We start from the raw sequence: 24,204 nt of genomic DNA, 5'->3' as shown, positions 1-24,204 counted from the left end.
CTCTCTTTGGCGGAGGAATTCCATATAATACTGGTAGTAAGACTTAATTCAAAAAAATTTAGATCTTAAATGTTAATATTCCACTCTCTCTCTCTCTCTCTCTCTCTCTCTCTCTCTCTCTCTCTCTCTCTCTCTCTCTCTCTCTCTCTCTATTTGGCGGAGGAATTCCATATAATAATGGTAGTAAGACTTAATTCAATTTCTTAAAAAAATTAATCTTAAATGTTAATATTTAACTGTCTCTCTCTCTCTCTCTCTCTCTCTCTCTCTCTCTCTCTCTCTCTCTCTCTCTCTCTCTCTCTCTCTCTCCTCTATAAACGTAAAATAAGCCTGCAGCATGTACAGTTGGATACAGGAATCCCAGTTATACCTCGTTCTGATGAAGTGCACCCAGCCACACCCTTACTGCGCGGCAAGTTCCCGTGTTTAGCCCCTTCCACCCCCTCTGCCATCCCTCTCAACGCTATCTGTTTGGTTACTCGCCACGAAGTAAGGTGTGACAGAGTACACTTCTTTGGAGCGAGTAGTGCCAGGATCTCCCCCCCCCCGACCATTTGTGTATATATATATATATATATATATATATATATATATATATATATATATATATATATATATATACACACAACTCATGCAGTGGTTTCTAGTCCACTGCAGGACAAAGGCCTCAAATTCATGCATTCAATCCTTGTCAATAAGCAATCCTTTCAAAAAAGGGCTTGGGTATTAGGGAAATTGTGGTGGCCCATGTGGTAACGTCCCTGACTGGTGATTGCCAGACTGGGGTTCAAGTCCCGCTTAAACTCTTTAGTTCCTTTGGTCGCTACAACCTTACAATCCTTGTGAGCTAAGGATGAGGGGTTTAAGGAACCTATAGGTCTATTAGCTGAGTCATCAGCAGCCATTGTCTGGCCCTCCTTGGTCCTAACTTGGGTGTAGAAGGTCTTGGGTGCTGATTTTATGTATATGGTTGGTGTCTATGGCATTATCTTGCTTGATAAGGCAATGTCACCGTCCCTTGCCTCTGCCATTCATGAATAACCTTTAAACCTTTGAATACAGAGGAAGGCAGAGAATACCGGCACCTGGAATTTAAGACTAAGGTATTGGCCAACCCATTTAACCCTTGTGCTTTCCCCGCTGGGCTATTTTTCCTTATTGGAGCCCTTGGGCTTATAACATCTTGTTTTCCAGCTAGGGTTGTAGCTTGGCTAGTAATAATAATAATAATAATGCGTAGAATTGAGTGCCATCCGCGCATCTTTCGAGCGGTACACTGTAGACATTACTTAAAAGGTCTCTTTGCAAATCCTTTCGGACCCGAGCTGTACTTACTTTTTAGCCTTCTGTAGCTACAGGCTGAAGGATGAGGACGGACGTGACGTCATTTAGCAATGGCGCCCGTTTGTTTACGTTTCGAGTACCAAAAGCAGCCACGGACGAGTGTAACTGTGGAACGGCTCCCCAGTTATTCTCCACCTTCATATCGAAGTGTTAACTCTATATGGGGTGCAGATAGCTATGTGGCGTGTTAATACATGCGTCCCCTGTTGATATACGATATCCTAGAGGGAAACCTTTAGGGTACTCGCACCAGAAGTTAGAATTCTGTGATAACCTTTAGTTTAATTCTCTGTAGTTAAATATACCCTAGGAAGCTACTGAAGGAACCTTCCATCTGGACGTCATGGCTATCTCACCCAAAAATAGATTTTTCGCTTCGCTCAAAATCCGTTTTTTAGCCTTGTGCTATACCTTCATTTTCCGCTTCCTTTCTTCCATTTTACTTCATTCTGCAACTGTATTGGTGCTGATTGGCCTCCCAAGCCCCAGTTTCGGGTCCTGTGGCCAAAATGCATAAAACGAAGCCAATTTTGTAACTGTTCTTGAAATATTCTATTTTTCCTTGTTTCCTTTCCTCATTTGGCTATTTTCCCTGTTGGGGCCCATGGCTTTATAGCATCCTGCTTTTCCAACTAGGGTTGTAGGTAAGCAAGTAAAATAATAATAATAATAATAATAATAATAATAAAGTGAAGGGCCACATACTGCCTGTTAACCTAATGGGCTCGAAGCAAGCAATCCTTAAGGCAAAAATAAAAGTAAAGGATGAAAGAAGAGAAACTACATCGTACCGAAATTTGGAGCCTATAATGAAGGATCTGGAGAAACGAAGGGAGACGCTAAACTCCTTCCTTTGCCAGCAGATATACCGAGGGAACTGTCAAACTCTCGTGTTGCTCATCTTCAAAGGTTAAACGTGAAGCCAGGTGGCCTTGATGACGATAGTCAGCGGCCTTGAACTGTGGCCACCGTGAGGGTGAGGTGAGAAAGAGACAATTCATGTTTAAAGGTTTAAAGGCCACTTATGAATGGCAGAGGCAAGGGACATTACATTGCCCTATCAAGCAGGACAATGCCCTAGAGACTGGCCATTTATACGTGTGATCAGCGCCCTAGTCCCCTCTCCACACAAGCTAGGCCCAAGGTGCGTCAGGTAATGGCTGTTGATGACTCGGCAGATATACCTATAGGCTCCCCCAAATGCCCCCTCCTTAGGTCACAAGGATAGTGTGGTTGCAGCCATAAATTCTTACATTAATTATTAATTGATTAATTAATCATTAATGAATTAATTATTAAATAATTAGTTATTAATTCTTAATTATTGTCAGATATTGATAAAATCATACAAAAGATCCTGTTGAAAGCGTCAGATTTGCCAGACAATCAACATTTTCTCGTTAAAGGAAAATGCTTTATTTGAGTACTTGGTGAAAGTAGCATGTTCAATGCGTTGTGTAAAATAAACTTGCTTAAAATTTTCCCTTCCAGGATAACGTTTTATCAAAGCAGTCATGAATTAAGACTCAAAAAAGCCAATTACACTTTACAAAACAATTGCTAAGAATAAAGACATTTTAGCCATGGTAAGCGGCTCTTCTAGGAGAAGGGCACTCCAAAATCAAACCATTGTTCTCTAGTCTTGGGTAGTGCCATAGCCACTGTACCATGGTCTTCCGCTGTCTTGTGTTAGAGTTCTCTTGCTTGACGGTATACTCGGGCACAATATTCTATCTAATTTCTCTAACTCTTGTTTTTGTTAAAGTTTTTATAATTTATATAGATATTTATTTTGGTGTTGCTGTTCTTGAAATATTTTATTTTTCCTTGTTTCCTTTCCTCACTGGGCTATTTTCCGTGTTGGAGCCCCTGGGCTTATTGCGTCCTGCTTTCCCAACTAGGGTTATAGCTTGGCAAGTAATAATAATAATGATAATAATAATTGAATAAATAGAAGACAATTGAAGCCCAAATGTGAAAAAAAAACTAATAAAATAAGTTAACAGAGAAAAAATCGATTGCAGAAATGTAAGTTAACTTGTGATTAATAAAAAAAAACACCAGAAACCATTAACATTTGAAAACAGCATTTGGCTCATCATGCATTCTGAAAACATCCACTTCTGATTTTCCCTTTTAAACTTGAGGATACTTGAGGCCATTTTCTGTCCCAGGCTTAATAAACAGAGATAATGAAATAAAAAAAAAATAAAAAAAAAATAAAAAAAAAATAGATGTATACAAGCAATGTCAAAATAGTTTTTTAAATGACTTTAACCAATGCAGGTATTTTAACCAAAAAAAGATATTTATAAGCAATGTCAAAATCGTTTTTTGAATTATTTTAACCAATGCAGGTATTTCAACCAACGTTTCTTTTAATTGTTTTAAAAATTATAGGTATTTCAGCCAATTTTTTTTTAAATTACAGGTATTTCAACCAACTGTTTTTAATTGATTTAAAAATTACAGGTATTTCAACCAAGGTTTTTTTAATTGATTTAAAAATTACAAGTATTTCAACCAACGTTTTTTTAATTGATTTAAAAAGTACAAGTATTTCAACCAACGTTTTATTTAATTGATTTAAAAATTTCAGGTATTTCAACCAAAGTTTTTTTTAATTAATTTAAAGAGGTATTTCAACCAACGTTTTTTAAAGGAATTAAAAATTACAACCATTTCAACCAACGTTTTTTAATTTATTTAAAAAATTACAAGTATTTCAGCCAAGTTTTTTTTTAATTGATTTAAAAATTACCAGTATTTCAACCAACGTTTTTTCAAATGATTTTTAAAAATTACAGGTATTTCAACCAACCTTTTTTTAAATTGATTTAAAAATTACAGGTATTTCAACCAACCCTTTTTTAAAATTGATTTAAAAAATACAGGTATTTCAACCAATCTTTTTATTAAATTGATTTAAAAATTATAGGTATTTCAACCAACCTTTTTTTTAAATTGATTTGAAAATTACAGGTATTTCAACCAACCCCTTTTTTAAATTGATTTAAAAATTACAGGTATTTCAACCAACCCTTTTTTAAATTGATATGAAAATTACAGGTATTTCAACTAACCCAGTTTTAAATTGATTTAAAAATTACAGGTATTTCAACCAACCTATTTTTTTAATCGATTTAAAAATTACAGGTATTTCAACCAACCCTTTTTTAAAATTGATTTAAAAAATACAGGTATTTCAACCGATCTTTTTATTAAATTGATTTAAAAATTATAGGTATTTCAACCAACCTTTTTTTTAAATTGATTTGAAAATTACAGGTATTTCAACCAACCCCTTTTTTAAATTGATTTGAAAATTACAGGTATTTCAACCAATCTTTTTTTAAAATTGATTTAAAAATTATAGGCATTTCAACCAACCCTTTTTAAAATTGATTTAAAAATTACAGGTATTTCAACCAACGTTTTTTTTAATTGATTTAAAAATCACAAGTATTTCAACCAACGTTTTTTCAAATGATTTAAAAATTACAGGGATTTCAACCAACCCTTTTTTAAATTGATTTGAAAATTACAGGTATTTCAACCAACCCTTTTTTAAATTGATTTAAAAATTACAGGTATTTTAACCAATCTTTTTTTTAAATCGATTTAAAAATTATAGGCATTTCACCCTCAAAGAAATGTTCCGAACGACGCAGGTTTTTTTGGTCCCTGGGAATGGGTCACAATGATGCCCTGAGAGCCAAAAAGGAGTGAGTGAATGCTCACTCTGGGCATCTCCCAGACGTGCCACATACCTTGAGGTGATGCCAGAAGCTACAGTAAGCATGTGACTCATCTAGACGAAGAGCCCCAGTCTGTGTTGAACATTGTAAATGAAGCCCTTACTCGCGATAAGGGAACGTTTACTGCGGTGACATTGATTGTTTGGGGACTGCAAATTTGGCGTTGGAATATCGCACGAGCTGAAGTTGTGATCGATTTGAGACTTGAGTACGTGGTCTCATCGATGAACCGATTACTGAATGGCTGGTCTGAATAACGAAGTATGTTTTGAAGCAAGAACAAATCTCTCTCTCTCTCTCTCTCTCTCTCTCTCTCTCTCTCTCTCTCTCTCTCTCTCTCTCTCTCTCTGTCCCGTTATTAGTGGAACCGAAAGGTGGCACTAGTGACGTAACAGTGTCGTCATGACATGGGCCACCCGCAGCTGGGTGTGTGCCTCTGTGAGTTGCAGTGCCAAAGTTGGACCATACTTAAAACAAGCCCCGAGTTCTAGACGATCAGTTCAATCTGATTGCGGCACAGAGCCCCCGGGATTTAATTTGCGTCCGTTGTGTCCCCCAAATCCCGTGAAATTCTCCTAGAAGAAGTTCGCCAGACAATCAAATAATGCCTCTCGTCAGCTCGGTGCTCGGGGACCTGACCGAAGGATTCAGCCTCCCCATCACTAGGAGAGGCCTCTTCTCCCAGGACGATTTCTTCCAGGGATTTCAGAAGGACTACAGCAACGCCGTAGAGGACGTTTTAAATCGGTGGGGCTCGAGAGCATCCAAGGCAGATCGGTTCGCCTCGTATAAACGCCTTAGGGCGCGAGATGCCTCCGACGACAGCAAGGCCGCAAGCATTTCCGAAACCGAGGATGCTTACGTGGTAAGTGAGACGAAGTTGTATTGCAAAAGCATCTCTCTCTCTCTCTCTCTCTCTCTCTCTCTCTCTCTCTCTCTCTCTCTCTCTCTCTCTCTCTCTCTCTCTCCAGTTGTCAATAATGGGCCACGTTTGATTCCCGGACGACGTGACGTGACGTGATCTGAACACGTCCCGTTAAACGTAGCTGTGCCTAGATAGATATATAGATAGATAGCTAGGTAGCGCCTTTGATAAACAACTCAGATCAAGTAATTGATAGCAAGTTGACTGTTGAGTAGCAGCCAGAAAGAGAACGGTAATGAATAACATCATCGTAAAATACCTGTTGAAGTAAAAATGTTGTGTGGTTTATATATATATATATATATATATATATATATATATATATATATATATATATATATATATATATATATATATATATATATATATATATATATCTCTCTCTCTCTCTCTCTCTCTCTCTCTCTATATATATATATATATATATATATATATATATATATATATATATATATATATATATATATATATATATAACCACACAACACATGCAGCCGTTTTTAGTCCAATGCAGGACAAAGTCCTTAGACATGTTTTTATTCAAATCTGAGATTTGACCAGTTTCATCACCGTGCTGGCCACTGTGGATTGTTGATGGTGGAATTTTTTTAGTTTGATCGCTCACAGCAAACCAACCTAGCATGGTTTCCTCTGACTAGTTCAGCTCTGCTGATCATGAGGATACACAAACCCTTTCACCACGATAAAATATCCCCTCTCAGAAAGGGATTATATATATATATATATATATATATATATATATATATATATATATATATATATATATATATATATATATACACACATATATACATATATGGATATGTGTACATATATATATAAATATATATGTATATATATTTATATATATATATATGTGTGTGTGTGTGTGTGTGTAATGTATATATTATGTATATATATATTATATTTATATATATATATGTATATATATACATATATATATATGTAAATATATATATGTATATATATATATATATATATATATATATATATATATATATATATATATATATATATATATATATATATATATATATATATATATGCTTGAGGGTACACTCGGGCACAATATTCTACCTAATTTCTCTTCCTCTAGCTTTGTTAAAGTTTTTATAGTTTATATAAGAAATATTTATTTAAACTTTGTTACTGTTTTTAAAATATTTTATTTTTTCCTTTTTTTCCTTTCCTCACTGGGCTATTTTCTCGGATGGGTCCTCTGGGCTTGTAGCATCCTGCTTCTCCTACTAGGGTTGTAGCTTAGCAAATAATATTGATAATAAAAAAAAATATCTTATTTTCTAAAGTCATGTAAAATATTTCTGAATTTTATCAAGCAACCTAACATCATAGTTTTGAATGTTTTTTTTTTTAATATCTCAATTAAATTGTGTATATTATTACCTTCTCAGAAATGAGTGCCCTCGATTTTTCACCATTGTGAAGAAATATTAATTGATTGGTCAAACGAGCTTGTTCTTTTGATCAGCCATTTAACCGATAGAGAGTTATAGGGTCCTTTGCCTGGCCAGACAGTACTACATTGGATCCTTCTCTTTGGTTACGGCACATACACCGAATAGTATGGCCTATTCTTTACATATTCTCCTCTGTCCTCATACACCTGACAACACTGAGATTACGAAACAATTCATCCTCGCTTAAGGGGTTAACTACTGCAATGTAATTTTTCAGTGGCTACTTTCCTCTTGGTAAGGGTAGAAGAGACTCTTCAGCTATGGCAAGCAGCTCTTCTAGGAGAAGGACACTCCAAAATCAAACCATTGCTCTGTAGTCTTGGGTAGTGCCATAGCATTTGTACCATGGTCTTCCAATGTCTTGGGTTAGTGTTCTCTTGCTTGAGGGTAGACTCGGGCACACTATTCCATTTTATTTTTCTTCCACTTGTTTTGTTAAAGTTTTTACAGTTTATTTAGGAAATATTTATTTAATGCCGTTACTGTTCTTAAAATGTTTAATTTTCCTTGTTTCCTTTCTTCACTGGGCTATTTTCCCTGTTGGAACCCTCCTGGTTATAGTATCCTGCTTTTCCAACTAGGGTTTAGATTAACAAGTAATAATAATAATAATAATAATAATAATAATAATAATAATAATAATAATGATAATAATAATACTGATTTCTGTAGATTTGCAACAGTTATTAACAGAAGAAAAGAAGTTTTTTTTTCTCTCTTTTTAACTAGAAATAACTTGAAGTCCTGAAAATGATTCATCACTCATTCATTAACTTCCCACATACATTATAGGTACCGTATGCTTTACATTCTTTACTTTCAACATAAAAATTCACAAAGATTTTATAAAACATATTGTTGAAAAAAAAAACCCTAATTTTAATTGGAAATTCTCGGTAAAAATATACTGTTCGTAGCCGTATTTCAGTAAAATGCCGTATTTTTACTCTACTTTGTTATTATATTTTACGGGTTGGTGACCGTAATATCACTCCCTTACGTCAATATATTCATTATTAAAACTGTAAATGTATGGCAACATTTATTCCAGGATTTTTACCCTTTTTACGGCAACTTTTTAACAGTAACCTTTTGAAGATGATTTGCTTTTTAGATAGACCTGAATACATGACTATGTTTTGTTAAAGTTTTTATAGTTTATAAAGTGATATTTATTTTAATATTGTTGCTCCTCTCAAAATATTTTATTTTTCCTTGTTTCCCTTCCTCGCTGAGCTATTTTCCCTGTTGGAGCCCCTGGGCTTATAGCATCCTGCTTTTCCAACTAGGGTTGTAGCTTAGCAAGTAATAATAATAATAATAATATCTTTATATACATTATCGTCTTTAAGAATCCCTCTGACAGTGCACCTCACGTAGTGCACTGTAGGCATTGCTTAAGGGCCTTTTCAACGTTCCTCCTGCTTTCTGATAACCTCGTCCTTTTCAAGGAAAAAATAAGATTTTCTTCTTGTTACATATAAATCCTGAGGAATTTAAAGAAAATTTATCAATCAATTTCTAATCATTGTGAGAGACTACTGATGATAAGAGCTCGTAAATATATTGAAAAATGTTATTTCTATATTTTGTACTTCTATATTGTAAACAATTATTTTGAAGTATTGTAATTAATACCCATTGCATAATGAAAATAAACGTATTATTATTATTATTATTATTATTATGATTATTATCATTATTATTATTATTATTTTTATTATTGTTATTATTATTATTATTATTATTATTATTATTATTATTATTATTAACTGCATTCACTCTATATCTTTCTACTTTACCTACGTTTTTCCATCTTGTTGTCCAACCTCTTCGAACTATTACTCCATAGTACAAAGAAGAGAGTCCTTCCCCAATTACACCTTAGCACTCATTGGCCCCACCAGCCCCAGCAATATATCCCCAATTACTCTTGGTAAGGGTAGAAGAGACTCTTTAGCTATGGTAAGCAGCTCTTCTAGGAGAATGACATTCCAAAATCAAACCATTATTCTCTAGTCTTGGGTAGTGCCATAGCCTCTGTACCATGGTCTTCCACTATCTTGGATTAGAGTTCTCTTGCTTAAAGGTACACTCGGGCACACTATTCTATCTAATTTCTCTTCCTCTTGTTTTTTTAAAGTTTTTATAGTTTACTGTATATAGGAAATATTTATTTCAATGTTGTTACTGTTCTTAAAATCTTTTATTTTTTCCTTGTTTCCTTTCCTCACAGGGCTATTTTCCCTGTTGGGGCCCCAGGGCTTATAGCATCCTGCTTTTCCAAACTAGGGTTGTAGCTTAGCAAGTAATGATAATAATAAATCGAATGCAGTCCATCTTTACGAACCCTGCGGAACAGGGTAACTCTCGTCATGCTGTCACTTACGGAAGTATTATTCTCTCAAGAGCCATCACTGTGACACTGTGGGGTTTGAAGGTTTAAAGGCTGCTCATGAATAGCAGAGGCAGGGGACAGTGATATTGCCTTATCGAGCAGGACAATGTCCTAGAGACTGACCATATATGCATATAATCAGCGCCCAAGGCGCCCCCCCCCCCCCTCTCCACCTAAGCTATTACCAAAGAGGGCCAGACAAGGATGGTGAGGTTGCAGCGACCAAAGAAACTAACGAGTTTGAGCAGGAATCGAACCCCAGTCTGGCGTTTACCAGTCAGGGACGTTACCACATCGGCCACCACAACGGGGAACAATCTTTCATTTCAAATTTGATGGGAGTTTTTTAGCCGTTAAAAAAATGTATGCCATACAGGTGTGGCTAGAGGCCAGGCATAAAAAACTGAGATCAGAGTTTTATCATTTTATGAACCACTGTCAACATTCCATACTGCTAAAGTCTGTCTGTTTGTCGATCAGCGTTGCGCCGATAAAATTCTGATTAAAAAAGGAGTTATATAGGGGAGGCATATATCTCCTGACTTATTCACAATGTTGCTATTATCATTATTAAAATTATTATCATTACCTCCACCAACGAAGTTGGAAGGAGGTTATGTTTTCGCCCATGTTTGTGTGTTTGTTTGTATTTGTTTGTAAACAACTTCCTGGCCACAATTGTAGTTGTAGAGTAATGAAACTTGCAGGGATTAACTGCTATGTAAAAAGCTGACAATTATTAAATTTTGAAAGGTCAAGGTCACGGGTCAAGCAAAATGTCCAATTCACGTAATCAGCCATAAGTTTGGACATCGTTGTCACAGAGACTTCAAACTCAGTTCATATTTTTTTATGAAAATCCACACCAATTAATACATAAGCCTAAAGGTTAAGGTCGAGAAATAAGCTGTTGCGGCGGAGGTCTGCGCTCTACTGAGTGCCCCTCTAGTTATTAATATTTTTAAAATGATGCCACTTGCATCAAACGGCCAAAGTCTCGCTCTTGGCCCACGTTCTAACCCACTGCCACTCGCACTGGATCTGTTGTAAGCTTTTCGAAAGCCTGATACTGTACATTATTATTCATAAGTACCATTACATGAAACGATTACAGAAAAGTGAAAGTAATGTTCATTATCTAACGAGAGAAATGAAGCTTCTTGGTCAAGCAGAAAACTGTGTCTCCATATATTACCGTGAAGGTTTAAATGGCCGTATCCCCTCAGTCTCTACATGGGTTGACTGAACATTTATTCAATCTTTAAATAAGTGAGCCAGAAAGGGGAGCAGGAGGTTACAAACACTTCGCCTTTATTTATGTATCCGAGGAAATTCACTTTTTTAATCTTTTCTAATACTTTATAGTGTCAAAAGCAAACAGGCACCGTGTCAAAGAATGCCCTTAACATAAGACGTTAGGCGTAGAACTATAAGCAGTCATCGTGAAGGAAGGACTGTAACATTATATGGTTCCCTTTTTAGAGCCCTTTGGCTTGTAACATTTTGTTTTTCCTACTAGGATTGCACATTGTCTTACAATAATAATGGTAATAGAAATCCTATCTAGGATTGGAGTCAGATAATATTTATATGTTGCAATCCAAAATTTAAAAAAAAAATTATTGATAGTGAACAACGCTCATAGCATTGAAAAAACTAGCCTGCCATCAAAGATTTAACTAGATATAAGAAGAAAAAGACAACAAAGAACTAGTATCGAATAATGTCCTAAATATAACCCATGATTAAAAGAAAAAATTATCCAATGACACGTTACGTATTGCCAAGAATTTGGGAGTGGAAATTACTGTTTGTTTTCCTCCATCTTGCAACCCGTTTCTTCATAAACAACTGCCAACGCTCAAAATACCAGTTGTTTATACATTCTCCCATTAGTCTGCACCTGATGTTTTCCTTTTCGTTATTGTTGTCATCACTAAAATGTAACTAAACGAAACTAATTAATCACTTTTAGGTGTAGGCAATTCTAGAGGGACCTTCACCCATTTTTAGCCTTCTATTTTACCTCCATTTCTGAAGGGCCTCCCAGGCCCTAGTGCGGGTTCAAAAGACCCATATTCCATAAATCATAAAATAAATTATGATCTATGGATCACTTTAGTGTGGACTTTCCTTAGGCTGCCCAAAGGATTCCTTCTTACATCAGAGGGAAAGGATTCGTTTCTATCTCAGAGGAAAAGGATTCGTTCTTACGTCAGGGGGGAAAGGATTTGCCCTTGCGTTAGGAGGAAAGGATTCATTCCTACTTCAGAGGGAAAGGAATAGTTCCTACATCATAAGGAAAGGATTCGTTCTTACGTCAGAGGGAAGGATTCGTTCATAAGTCAGAGGGAAAAGGTTCGTTCATACGTCAGGCGGATTGGATTTGTCCTTACGTCAGGGTGAAAAGGTTAGTTCTTACATCAGAGGAAAGGATTCGTTCTTACATCGAAGGGAAAGGATTCATTCATACGTCAGTGGGAAATGATTCGTTGTTACATCCGAGGGAAAGGATTTCTTCCTACCTTAGAGGGAAAGGATTCGTTATTATAAGGAGTAGGTTGGCCAAGGCACCAGCCGCCCGTTGAGATACTACCGCTTGAGTGTTATGGAGTCCTTTGACTGGCCAGACAGTACTACATTGGATCCTTCTCTTTGGTTACGGTTCTTTCCCTTTGCCCTCACAGACACCGAATAGTCTGGCCTATTCTTTACAGATTCTCACTTGACAACACTGAGATTACCAAACAATTCTTCTTCACCCAAGGGGTTAACTACTGCAATTTAGTTGGTCGGTAGCTACTTTCCTCTTGGTAAGGGTAGAAGAGACTCTTTAGCTATGGCAAGCAGCTCTTCTAGGAGAAGGACACTCCAAAATCAAACCATTGTTCTCTAGTCATGGGTAGTACCATAGCCTCTGTACCATGGTCTTCCACTGTCTTGGGTTAGAGTTCTCTTGCTTGAGAGTACACACGGGCACACTGTTCTATCTAGTTTCTCTTCCTCTTGTTTTGTTAAAGTTTTTATAGTTCATATAGGAGATATTTATTTTAATGTTATTACTATTCTTAAAATGTTTTATTTTTCCTTTTTTCCTTTCCTCGCTGGGCTATTTTCCCTGTTGGGGCCCCAGGGCTTATAGCATCCTGCATTTCCAACTAGGGTTGTAGCTTAGCATTTAATAATAATAATAATAATTATGTCAGAGGGAAAGGATTCGTTCATACGTCAGGCGGATTGGATTCGTTCCTACATTGAAAGGAATGGATTCATTCATACGTCAGTGGGAAATGATTCGTTCCTACATCCGAGGGAAATGATTCGTTCCTACATCCGAGGGAAAGGATTCGTTCCTACCTTAGAGGGAAAGGATTCGTCCTTACGTCAGAGGGAAAGGATTCGTTCTTACGTCAGAGGGAAAGGATTCATTCGTACGTCAGTGGGGAATGATTCCTTCCTACATCAGAGTAAAAGGATTCATTCTTACGTCAGTGGTAAAGGATTCGTTCCTACGTGAGAGGGAAATTATTCATTCTTACGTCATAGTGAAAGGATTCGTTCCTACATCAAAAGGAAAGGATTCATTCTTACGTCAAGGGGGAAAGGATTCGTTCGTACATCAGAGGGAAACGATTGGTTTTTACGTTAGTAAGAAAGGATTCGTTCCTACACCAGAGGGAAAGGATTCATTCTTACGTCGAAGGACAGTGATTCCTTCTCACATCAGAAGGAAATGATTCGTTCTTACGTCTGTGGTAAAATATTCGTTAATACATCAGAGGGAAAGGATTCATTACTACATAAGAGGGACAGTTTCTATATCAAAGGGAAATTATTTGTTCCCACATCAGAGGAAAAGGGTTCGTTCCTACATAAGAGGGAAAGGATTCACTCCTATGTCAGAGGGAAAGGATTTACTACTACATCAGAGGGAAATTATTTGTTCCCACATCAGAGGGAAAGGATTCGCTCCTACGTCAGAGGGAAAGGGTTCATTACTACATAAGAGAGAAAGCTCCTACGTCAGAGGGAAAGGATTCATTACTACATAGGAGGGAAAGCTCCCACGTCATAGGGAAAGGATTCATTACTACATAAGAGAGAAAGCTCCTACGTCAGAGGGAAAGGATTTATTACTACATAAGAGAGAAAGCTCCTACGTCAGAGGGAAAGGATTCATTACTACATAAGAGGGAAAGCTCCTACGTCAGAGGGAAAGGATTCATTACTACATAAGAGAGAAAGCTCCTACGTCAGAGGGAAAGGATTCATTACTAAATAAGAGAGAAAGCTCCTACGTCAGAGGGAAAGGATTCATTACTACATAAGAGGGAAAGCTCCCACGTCATAGGGAAAGGATTCATTACTACATAAGAGAGAAAGCTCTTACGTCAGAGGGAAAGGATTCATTACTACATAAGAGAGAAAGCTCCTACGTCAGAGGGAAAGGATTCATTACTACATAAGAGGGAAAGCTCCCACGTCATAGGGAAAGGATTCATTACTACATAAGAGAGAAAGCTCCTACGTCAGAGGGAAAGGGTTCATTACTACATAAGAGAGAAAGCTCCTACGTCAGAGGGAAAGGATTCATTACTACATAAGAGAGAAAGCTCCTACGTCAGAGGGAAAGGATTCATTACTACATAAGAGGGAAAGCTCCCACGTCATAGGGAAAGGATTCATTACTACATAAGAGAGAAAGCTCCTACGTCAGAGGGAAAGGATTCATTACTACATAAGAGAGAAAGCTCCCACGTCATAGGGAAAGGATTCATTACTACATAAGAGAGAAAGCTCCTACGTCAGAGGGAAAGGGTTCATTACTACATAAGAGAGAAAGCTCCTACCTCAGAGGAAAAGGATTCATTACTACATAAGAGAGAAAGCTCCTACCTCAGAGGAAAAGGATTTATTACTACATAAGAGAGAAAGCTCCTACGTCAGAGGGAAAGGATTCATTACTACATAAGAGGGAAAGCTCCTACGTCAGAGGGAAAGGATTCATTACTACATAAGAGAGAAAGCTCCTACGTCAGAGGGAAAGGATTCATTACTAAATAAGAGAGAAAGCTCCTACGTCAGAGGGAAAGGATTCATTACTACATAAGAGGGAAAGCTCCCACGTCATAGGGAAAGGATTCATTACTACATAAGAGAGAAAGCTCTTACGTCAGAGGGAAAGGATTCATTACTACATAAGAGAGAAAGCTCCTACGTCAGAGGGAAAGGATTCATTACTACATAAGAGGGAAAGCTCCCACGTCATAGGGAAAGGATTCATTACTACATAAGAGAGAAAGCTCCTACGTCAGAGGGAAAGGGTTCATTACTACATAAGAGAGAAAGCTCCTACGTCAGAGGGAAAGGATTCATTACTACATAAGAGAGAAAGCTCCTACGTCAGAGGGAAAGGATTCATTACTAATAAGAGAGAAAGCTCCCACGTCATAGGGAAAGGATTCATTACTACATAAGAGAGAAAGCTCCTACGTCAGAGGGAAAGGATTCATTACTACATAAGAGAGAAAGCTCCTACGTCAGAGGGAAAGGATTCATTACTACATAAGAGAGAAAGCTCCCACGTCATAGGGAAAGGATTCATTACTACATAAGAGAGAAAGCTCCTACGTCAGAGGGAAAGGATTCATTACTACATAAGAGAGAAAGCTCCCACGTCATAGGGAAAGGATTCATTACTACATAAGAGAGAAAGCTCCTACGTCAGAGGGAAAGGATTCATTACTACATAAGAGAGAAAGCTCCCACGTCATAGGGAAAGGATTCATTACTACATAAGAGAGAAAGCTCCTACGTCAGAGGGAAAGGGTTCATTACTACATAAGAGAGAAAGCTCCTACCTCAGAGGAAAAGGATTCATTACTACATATGAGAGAAAGCTCCTACGTCAGAGGGAAAGGATTCATTACTACATAAGAGAGAAAGCTCCTACGTCAGAGGGAAAGGATTCATTACTACATAAGAGGGAAAGCTCCCACGTCATAGGGAAAGGATTCATTACTACATAAGAGAGAAAGCTCCTACGTCAGAGGGAAAGGATTCATTACTACATAAGAGAGAAAGCTCCCACGTCAGAGGGAAAGGATTCATTACTACATAAGAGAGAAAGCTCCCACGTCAGAGGGAAAGGATTCATTACTTCATAAGAGAGAAAGCTCCCACGTCAGAGGGAAAGGATTCATTACTACATAAGAGAGAAAGCTCCTACGTCAGAGGGAAAGGATTCATTACTACATAAGAGAGAAAGCTCCTACGTCAGAGGGAAAGGATTCATTACTACATAAGAGGGAAAGCTCCCACGTCATAGGGAAAGGATTTATTACTACATAAGAGAGAAAGCTCCCACGTCAGAGGGAAAGGATTCATTACCACATAAGAGAGAAAGCTCCCACGTCAGAGGGAAAGGATTCATTACCACATAAGAGAGAAAGCTCCTACGTCAGAGGGAAAGGATTCATTACCACATAAGAGAGAAAGCTCCTACGTCAGAGGGAAAGGATTCATTACCACATAAGAGAGAAAGCTCCTACGTCATAGGGAAAGGATTCATTACTACATAAGAGAGAAAGCTCCTACGTCAGAGGGAAAGGATTCATTACTACATAGGGGGGAAAGCTCCTACATCATAGGGAAAGGATTCATTACTACATAAGAGAGAAAGCTCCTACGTCAGAGGGAAAGGATTCATTACTACATAAGAGAGAAAGCTCCTACGTCAGAGGGAAAGGATTCATTACTACATAAGAGAGAAAGCTCCTACGTCAGAGGGAAAGGATTCATTACTACATAAGAGAGAAAGCTCCTACGTCAGAGGGAAAGGATTCATTACTACATAGGGGGGAAAGCTCCTACGTCATAGGGAAAGGATTCATTACTACATAAGAGAGAAAGCTCCTACGTCAGAGGGAAAGGATTCATTACTACATAAGAGAGAAAGCTCCTACGTCAGAGGGAAAGGATTCATTACTACATAAGAGAGAAAGCTCCTACGTCAGAGGGAAAGGATTCATAAGAGGGAAAGCTCCTACATCATAGGGAAATGATTTATTACCACATCAGAGGGAAAAGATTCGTTCGTCTTTACTTAAAAGGGGGAATTAAGAAACAAAGTAGAGTTTACGAAGTTGGTCAACTTGAGAAGAAATTTTGGGGGAGGGGTGAAGGGTAGGAAGCCCTTGTATGATGGGAGAAAGAAACGACGCGACGTTGCAATAAACCTTAGTCATTGCCAACATTGCGCCAGGCAAGGCACATGGTGTGTGGCACCCTGCTTCAGGTGTCAGTTCAGGTGTCAGCTCCTAATGTTAGTTACGAAGTTTTAAGCATGCAAAATAATATTAACATGATTTTATATATTTTCTACTCATTAGTTGAAGCAACCTTGATGCAGATGATATATATAAATAAATATATATATATATATATATATATAGATATATATATATATATATATCTATATATATATATATATATATATATATATATATATATCTATATATATATATATATATAATATATATATATATATATATATATATACAGAGTATATATGTATAAATCATCATCCTCATCAGCCATTACTAGTCCACTGCAAAACAAGGGCCCCAGACATGTCCTCCCACTTACGTCTGTTTATGGTGTATCTATGCCAGTCCACACCCGCAGACTTTCTTAGTTCATCAATTCATTGTCTTCTCTTCCTTTCCCTGCTTCTTCTGCAATTTATAGGGACCTATTCTGTTATTCTTTATGCACATCTATTATCTGGCATTCTCATTATATGTCCTGCCCATGTCCATTTCTTTTTCCTACATGTTGTTAGAATATCATCTAATTTAGTTTGGTCTCGTATCCATGTTGGTCTTTTTTCTATCTTAGTGTTATTCTCATCATTATTCTTTCCATAACTTATGAGATGTAACTAGCTTACGTTCTAAGGTTTTAGTATGGCTTCAAGTTTCTAATGCATATGTTAAAACTGGTAAGACCATCTCATTAAATACTTTTAGTTTTGGAGAAAGTGGCATTTTATTTTTCATAATCTCATTTTGTTTAACAAACGCTCCGCATCCCATGCTTATTCTTCCTTTAATTTTGGTCTCATGTACTAGAGAAACAATTACTGTCTGTCCTAAGCATATATATATATATATATATATATATATATATATATACATAAATATATATATAGAGTGTGTGTGTGCATAAATGTATTTAATTATGTATTTATTTATTTGTATTTATATATATATATATATATATATATTTATATATATAGATCTATATATATGTATATATATGTGTATATATATATATATATATATATACACATATGTAAATGGCATGGTTTTTCCTTATACAATTTTCACTAAACGCAGATTTACATGTGATGCCTAACTTCTCAAAACATCTCTCAAATTAAGGCCAAAACGAAGGAAGAAGAGACAAATACTGCAACTTTGTCGTACCATTTAATATCCCATGTCGACAGCTGTTTCGGCCATTACAAGTCGAATTGAGAAAAGTTATAGCTGATTGGGATGTTTGGTCCCACCTGTTCATTCTTATTTAGGGCCAATTTCTTATTGAGAGTATGTATACCTGTGTTTAAAATTTGATACGGAAGGTTTTCACTATGCTATTTTTGATCAGTTGGAGGTATGAGATGATAAGGATTAATCTTAATTAAATTTTTGCTTAAAATATTTTGACTAGTTCCCTCTGTATTGTCGTACTTTTCAGTTTTTCTTGCTTGGCTATATATGATCTCTCTCTCTCTCTCTCTCTCTCTCTCTCTCTCTCTCTCTCTCTTTTGTCATACTTTTCAATTATATAATTCTCTCTCTCTCTCTCTCTCTCTCTCTCTCTCTCTTGTCATACTTTTCAATTATATAATTCTCTCTCTCTCTCTCTCTCTCTCTCTCTCGTCATACTTTTCAATTACCTTGATCTGTTTTATATAATCTCTCTCTCTCTCTCTCTCTCTCTCTCTCTCTCTCTCTCTCTCTCTGATCAACAAACTGAGAATTTTTCTCCCTTCCACCAGATCGTCATTGACATGAGCGACTTCGCATCTGGCCAGATCACAGTGCAGACCGTCCAGTGCTCAGCTGTCGTGGAAGGTGTGTACGGTGACAGGACCTACAAGAGGAGCTTCCCACTGCCAACTAACACGGTCATCGACGGGGTGAAAGCTGATCTCTCGGATGACAATATTCTCACCGTTACCGCACCGAAGAAGGTGAGGGTGAATTCAGTTGGTCTGGTAAAGGTATGCATTGGGTGAACACCTTTTAAAGGTCGCTCATAAATGGCAGAGGTAAAGGACAGCGGCATGCCCTAGCAATCAGGACGATGGCTTTGAGACTGACTATATATTATATGATCAGCGCCTAAGCCTCCTCTCCAACCAAGCTAGGACCAGGGAGGGCCAGGCGGTGGCTGCTGATAGCCTATAGGCTCCCCAAACCTCCCAACCTTAGCTCACAAGGATGGTAAGGTTGCAGACACTAATGGCACTAACGAGTCTGAGCGGAACTCGAACACCCGTCTTGCAAACACCACACATAGACGTTACCAAGCAGGCCACATTAACACTTTATTCTTTTTAGATCAGTATGTGTGTATGCATGGACAGTATGTGTAGAGTTTAACACTTTACTTAAACTTCCCTCTTTGGGTTGTGGTGGCCTATGTGGTAACGACCTTGTCTGGTGAACGTCAGATTGGGGTTTGAGTCACGCTAAACTCGTTAGTTCTTTCGGTCGCCGCAACCTCATCATCCTTGTGAGCTAAGGATGGGGGGTTTGGGGGAACCTGTAGGTCTATCTGCAAAGTCATCTGCAGCCATTGCCTGGCCCTCCTTAGTCCTAGCTTGAGTGTAGAGGGCGCTTGGGCGATGATCATGTGTATATTTGGTCAGTATGTAGGGCATTGTCCCTTGCCTCCACCATTCATGAGCGGTCTTTAAACTTGATTAGGATATGCATTAATGTACTGTATGTTAGGTGATGGATGAAGTAAAATGAAAATAAATGGAAAAGCCGATCGAAATTCCCTCTTTATTAAGAATAAACTAAAGAATGGACAACAAGCACGGCACCCTTAAATAATTGTAGATCTATTATTCTTAGTTTAGCTTAAGAATTATAAGAATAGTAACTAGCTACATTATAACATGGTATATTTTTTCTTAGTTTACATTACAAGGATAGCGACTAACTACATTATGATATGATCATAAGGAAAAATGCATTGCTTAATCGTGTTTTGTGTATCAGGGAAGAGCTGTCGCTATCGGCACAGCTGCCTCTGCAAGTAGCACCTCCCCTGGAGCATCGTCGATTGAAGCCCAGATCATCCCTCAAGAATGTCAGAGCTCTCTTGCAGCATCCGTCACAACCACTAAAGGAAGGTCCATTCCAATGACCATCGAGGGAGAATCAACTGTTGCCTCCGGAGCAGCGGAGGCTGTGAAAAAGGAGGCCCTTTTATCTACAGAACGCAGACCCTCCCAAACCAGGATCATCCCTCTGAACGTTGAGGGCGAGACCACTTCGACCACATCTGTCAAGGAGGTCTCTGAGAAGATTGTTCCAACAGCTGTCCACGAACAAGAAGGGTACAGAACCATAACCTCTTCGTTGTACCAGAACAGGATGCTGCCCATCAAGAGGCGAGGGAGGTTCTTCCAGGACGCCTCGTTCGAGAACGTCTGGAAGGACTTCGAGAGCGCCATCGACGAAGTGGTCGCTCGCAGGGGCTCGCGCGCCGGAATGGAGGATGAGCGAGATCGCTTCAATTCCTATAGGAACCTCCGGGATATCGTTCAACAGGATGATAACCAGGCAGCTACTGTGTCCAAAGAGAGCAACGAATTTAAGGTAAGGGAGGTTATGTACCCCGTGCATCAACCATTGTCCTCTTGCTTTTCAATTGCCTTTTTTGTCAACGAGAATGAAATTTAAGTTATATAGTTTGAGTGATTAAAACCCTCAAGGTAAGAGAGATAATGTTATATTTACCGCAATCAGTATCCTTTCTTACCAACTGTTGTTTTAATTACTATTATATATTGCGGTAGTAGTAGTAGTAGTAGTAGTAGTAGTAGTAGTAGTAGTAGTAGTAGTAGTAGTAGTAATTTAGTTGAAAATCAAAGAAGATAGAAGTATTTGTAGTATTTATTGCAGTATTGTAATATTTCCGATTCTTCTTGAACTTTAGAAATACGATTCCCATGAATTTGGTTGCGTCTATCCAGAAATTTTTAAGCTATATCTCACACCAACTCAAATGAATATGAGTGATTTTCTTCATAAAAAAAAAGAACAGAAATAATACCACCAAAACTCGACATGGCTATGAATGAAATCCGACTATCAGGTTTCATGTCCAAATATGCACTATCTTTAATGCTCTCTTTCTAGATCGTCGTGGACGTAAAAGATTTCGTCGATGGTCACCTCGACGTCAAGGCAATAGATGGCGTGGTCATCGTATCTGGAAAGAAGGGTCACTACACCTTTGAGAGGCGCTTCACTGTTGCTGGACTCACGCAGCCCGATAAAGTGGCGGCAGCGCTATCAGCCGACGGAGTCCTCACCATTACTGCTCCTCTGTAAAGGACCTGCAAAGCCGAGGGCCCTCGCAAAAACTTCGGTTTTTTATGCGATAGATATGCCGTTGAAGTCCTCTCTATCACTGCTCTTTTGAAAAAGAATTAAAGACTCGAGGGCCATTGAAGTTCTTACTATCACTGTACTTTTGAAAAGGAATTAAAGATTCGAGGGCCATTGAAGTTCTTAGTGTCACTGCTCTTTTGAAAAGGAATTAAAGATTCGAGGGCCATTGAAGTTCTTACTGTCACTGCTCTTTTGAAAGGGAATTAAAGATTCGAGGGCCATTGAAGTTCTTACTGTCACTGCTCTTTTGAAAAGGAATTAAAGATTCGAGGGCCATTGAAGTCCTCTCTATCACTGCTCTTTTGAAAAAGAATTAAAGATTCGAGGGCCATTGAAGTTCTTATTATTGCTGCTCTTTTGAAAAGGAATTAAAGATTCGAGGGCCATTGAAGTTCTTACTATCATTGCTCTTTTGAAAAGGAATTAAAGATTCGAGGGCCATTGAAGTTCTTACTGTCACTGCTCTTTTGAAAAGGAATTAAAGATTTGAGGGCCATTGAAGTTCTTACTATCACTGCTCTTTTGAAAAAGAATTAAAGATTCGAGGGCCATTGAAGTCCTCTCTATCACTGCTCTTTTGAAAAAGAATTAAAGATTCGAGGGCCATTGAAGTTCTTACTATCATTTCTCTTTTGAAAAAGGAATTGAAGATTCGAGGGCCATTGAAGTTCTTACTATCACTGCTCTTTTGAAAAGGAATTAAAGATTCGAGGGCCATTGAAGTTCTTACTATCACTGCTCTTTTGAAAAGGAATTAAAGATTCGAGGGCCATTGAAGTTCTTACTGTCACTGCTCTTTTGAAAAGGAATTAAAGATTCGAGGGCCATTGAAGTTCTTACTGTCACTGCTCTTTTGAAAAGGAATTAAAGATTCGAGGGCCATTGAAGTTCTTACTATCACTGCTCTTTTGAAAAGGAATTAAAGATTGTTACAAGCGAAGGTGATAATAAATTCGTAAATTAGCTGAGAGTTTTCAACATGTTGCTTTTGCTGTGAATGAAATGTAGAGCCGATGGCTTTGACAAAAACTGAAGGGTGCGAAAAGAAAACGTTGTCGTCCGACAGAGTCCTCAACATCATAGTGCCACCGTAGAAGGAAACATCGAGAATCCTTGCAAAACTGAAAAAAAAAAATCAACATATGTCACCAGATTCGTCAACATTTCAGATCCAGTGTAAAGGTGCTCCCAAGTCCCAAGTCAACGGGCCTCGCAAGAATCGAGGTATTATATGGTGTGAAAGTCAGTATTAGTGTTATTATTATTATTATTACTAGCCAAGCTACAACCCTAGCTGGAAAAGCCAGATGCTATAAGCCCAAGGGCTACAACATGGAAAAATAGCCCACTGAGGAAAGGAAATAAACGATAAGAAAAAAATTAACAATAAACCATTCTATAAACTGTGACAACATCAAAACAGATACGTCATATGTAAATTATAAAAAAGACTTATGTCAGCCTGTTCAACATAAAAACATTTGCTGCAAGTTTGAACTTTTGAAGCTCTACTGATTCAACTACCCGATTAGGAAGATCATTCCACAACTTGGTCACACCTGGAATAAAACTTCTAGATTACTGTGTAGTATTGAGCCTCAACATAATTTGATATTCCTTGTCGACTGCTTTAAATTATTGATTGATTGATTTGAGGTTTTCTGGGACCTTGACATCTAAAGTCATTTACGCCGAAGACTGCTTTAAACATCAAGGCGCCTTCGCAGTGGAATTCAGAAGCCGAGGACCCTTGCGAAATCGAAGAAGCCCAAAAATTTTGATCTCAGATCATTGCGTCCTGATCATCTATGACCCTTTGTTATCGAAATCTAAAACCGAAGGTATTTTCAAACCTTGGAGAAGCCTATTGTGGATAAAATCTACGGATTTCATTCTTACACTTTTGTGAAACTACGTACAGAGCTCTCGGGAAATAATTTCGTGTTGAAAAAAATGTAATAAATGGAAATACCAAATTTTTGAGGTTAAGGTAAACGAAAGAATATGATTGGTAAATGAAAATTAGATTGAAATATTTAAACAGTTCTTGACATACCATTAAGCCTGGAAAAAAACAAAATAAAATATGATTAACAAAAGAGACATAGGCAACTGAAAAAAAAGAGGAGCATGATTAGATTAAATGTCAAAAACACATTTTTTTTCTCTTGCATAGGGGTCTGATGTTAGCAGCAGCTGGCCACAACGAGGCCCAATATCCAAACTTAATGAATAAACATCCATCCACCTTTTAGTTGTCTGTTTAGATTTAGATTTACTATATTTTAGTGAAATCGGATTTTTTTATGTTGAATATACTCGTGATTATTGCTAGATTTGTGACAAAAATACCTGATTATATACGAAACTGTTAACTACACAGACTGTGAAAAGATAGATTAAGATAAAGATATTCAGACTGGGAAAAGGTAAATTACAAACAGAAATACAGACTGGGAATAAATAAATGTCTGAAGCAACACAGACTGTCAAAGAATCAATTACTAATAGCAACACAGACTATTGAAAGATGAATAACAATTAACTGCACAGACTGTGAAAGGGTAAATTACAAATA

The 24,204-nt window shown here is 37.5% G+C and overlaps 1 protein-coding gene across 1 annotated transcript; it reads left to right on the top strand.

Moving 5' to 3' along the window:
* The first annotated feature begins 5,488 nt into the window (after nt 1–5,488).
* On the top strand, nt 5,489–24,035 carry LOC137615409 (uncharacterized). The gene is made up of 4 exons (XM_068345277.1): nt 5,489–5,967; nt 18,992–19,186; nt 20,226–20,828; nt 21,372–24,035. Exons 1-4 carry the CDS (start codon nt 5,707–5,709, stop codon nt 21,564–21,566), a joined length of 1,254 nt encoding a protein of 417 aa, XP_068201378.1. The 5' UTR covers nt 5,489–5,706; the 3' UTR covers nt 21,567–24,035.
* The last annotated feature ends 169 nt before the right edge of the window (nt 24,036–24,204 follow it).

Source organism: Palaemon carinicauda, chromosome 21 (genome assembly GCF_036898095.1).
Source record: "Palaemon carinicauda isolate YSFRI2023 chromosome 21, ASM3689809v2, whole genome shotgun sequence".
NCBI lineage: Eukaryota > Metazoa > Arthropoda > Malacostraca > Decapoda > Palaemonidae > Palaemon > Palaemon carinicauda.
Note: the sequence above shows the minus strand (reverse complement) of the source record. Positions and strands in the feature narration are given on the sequence as shown.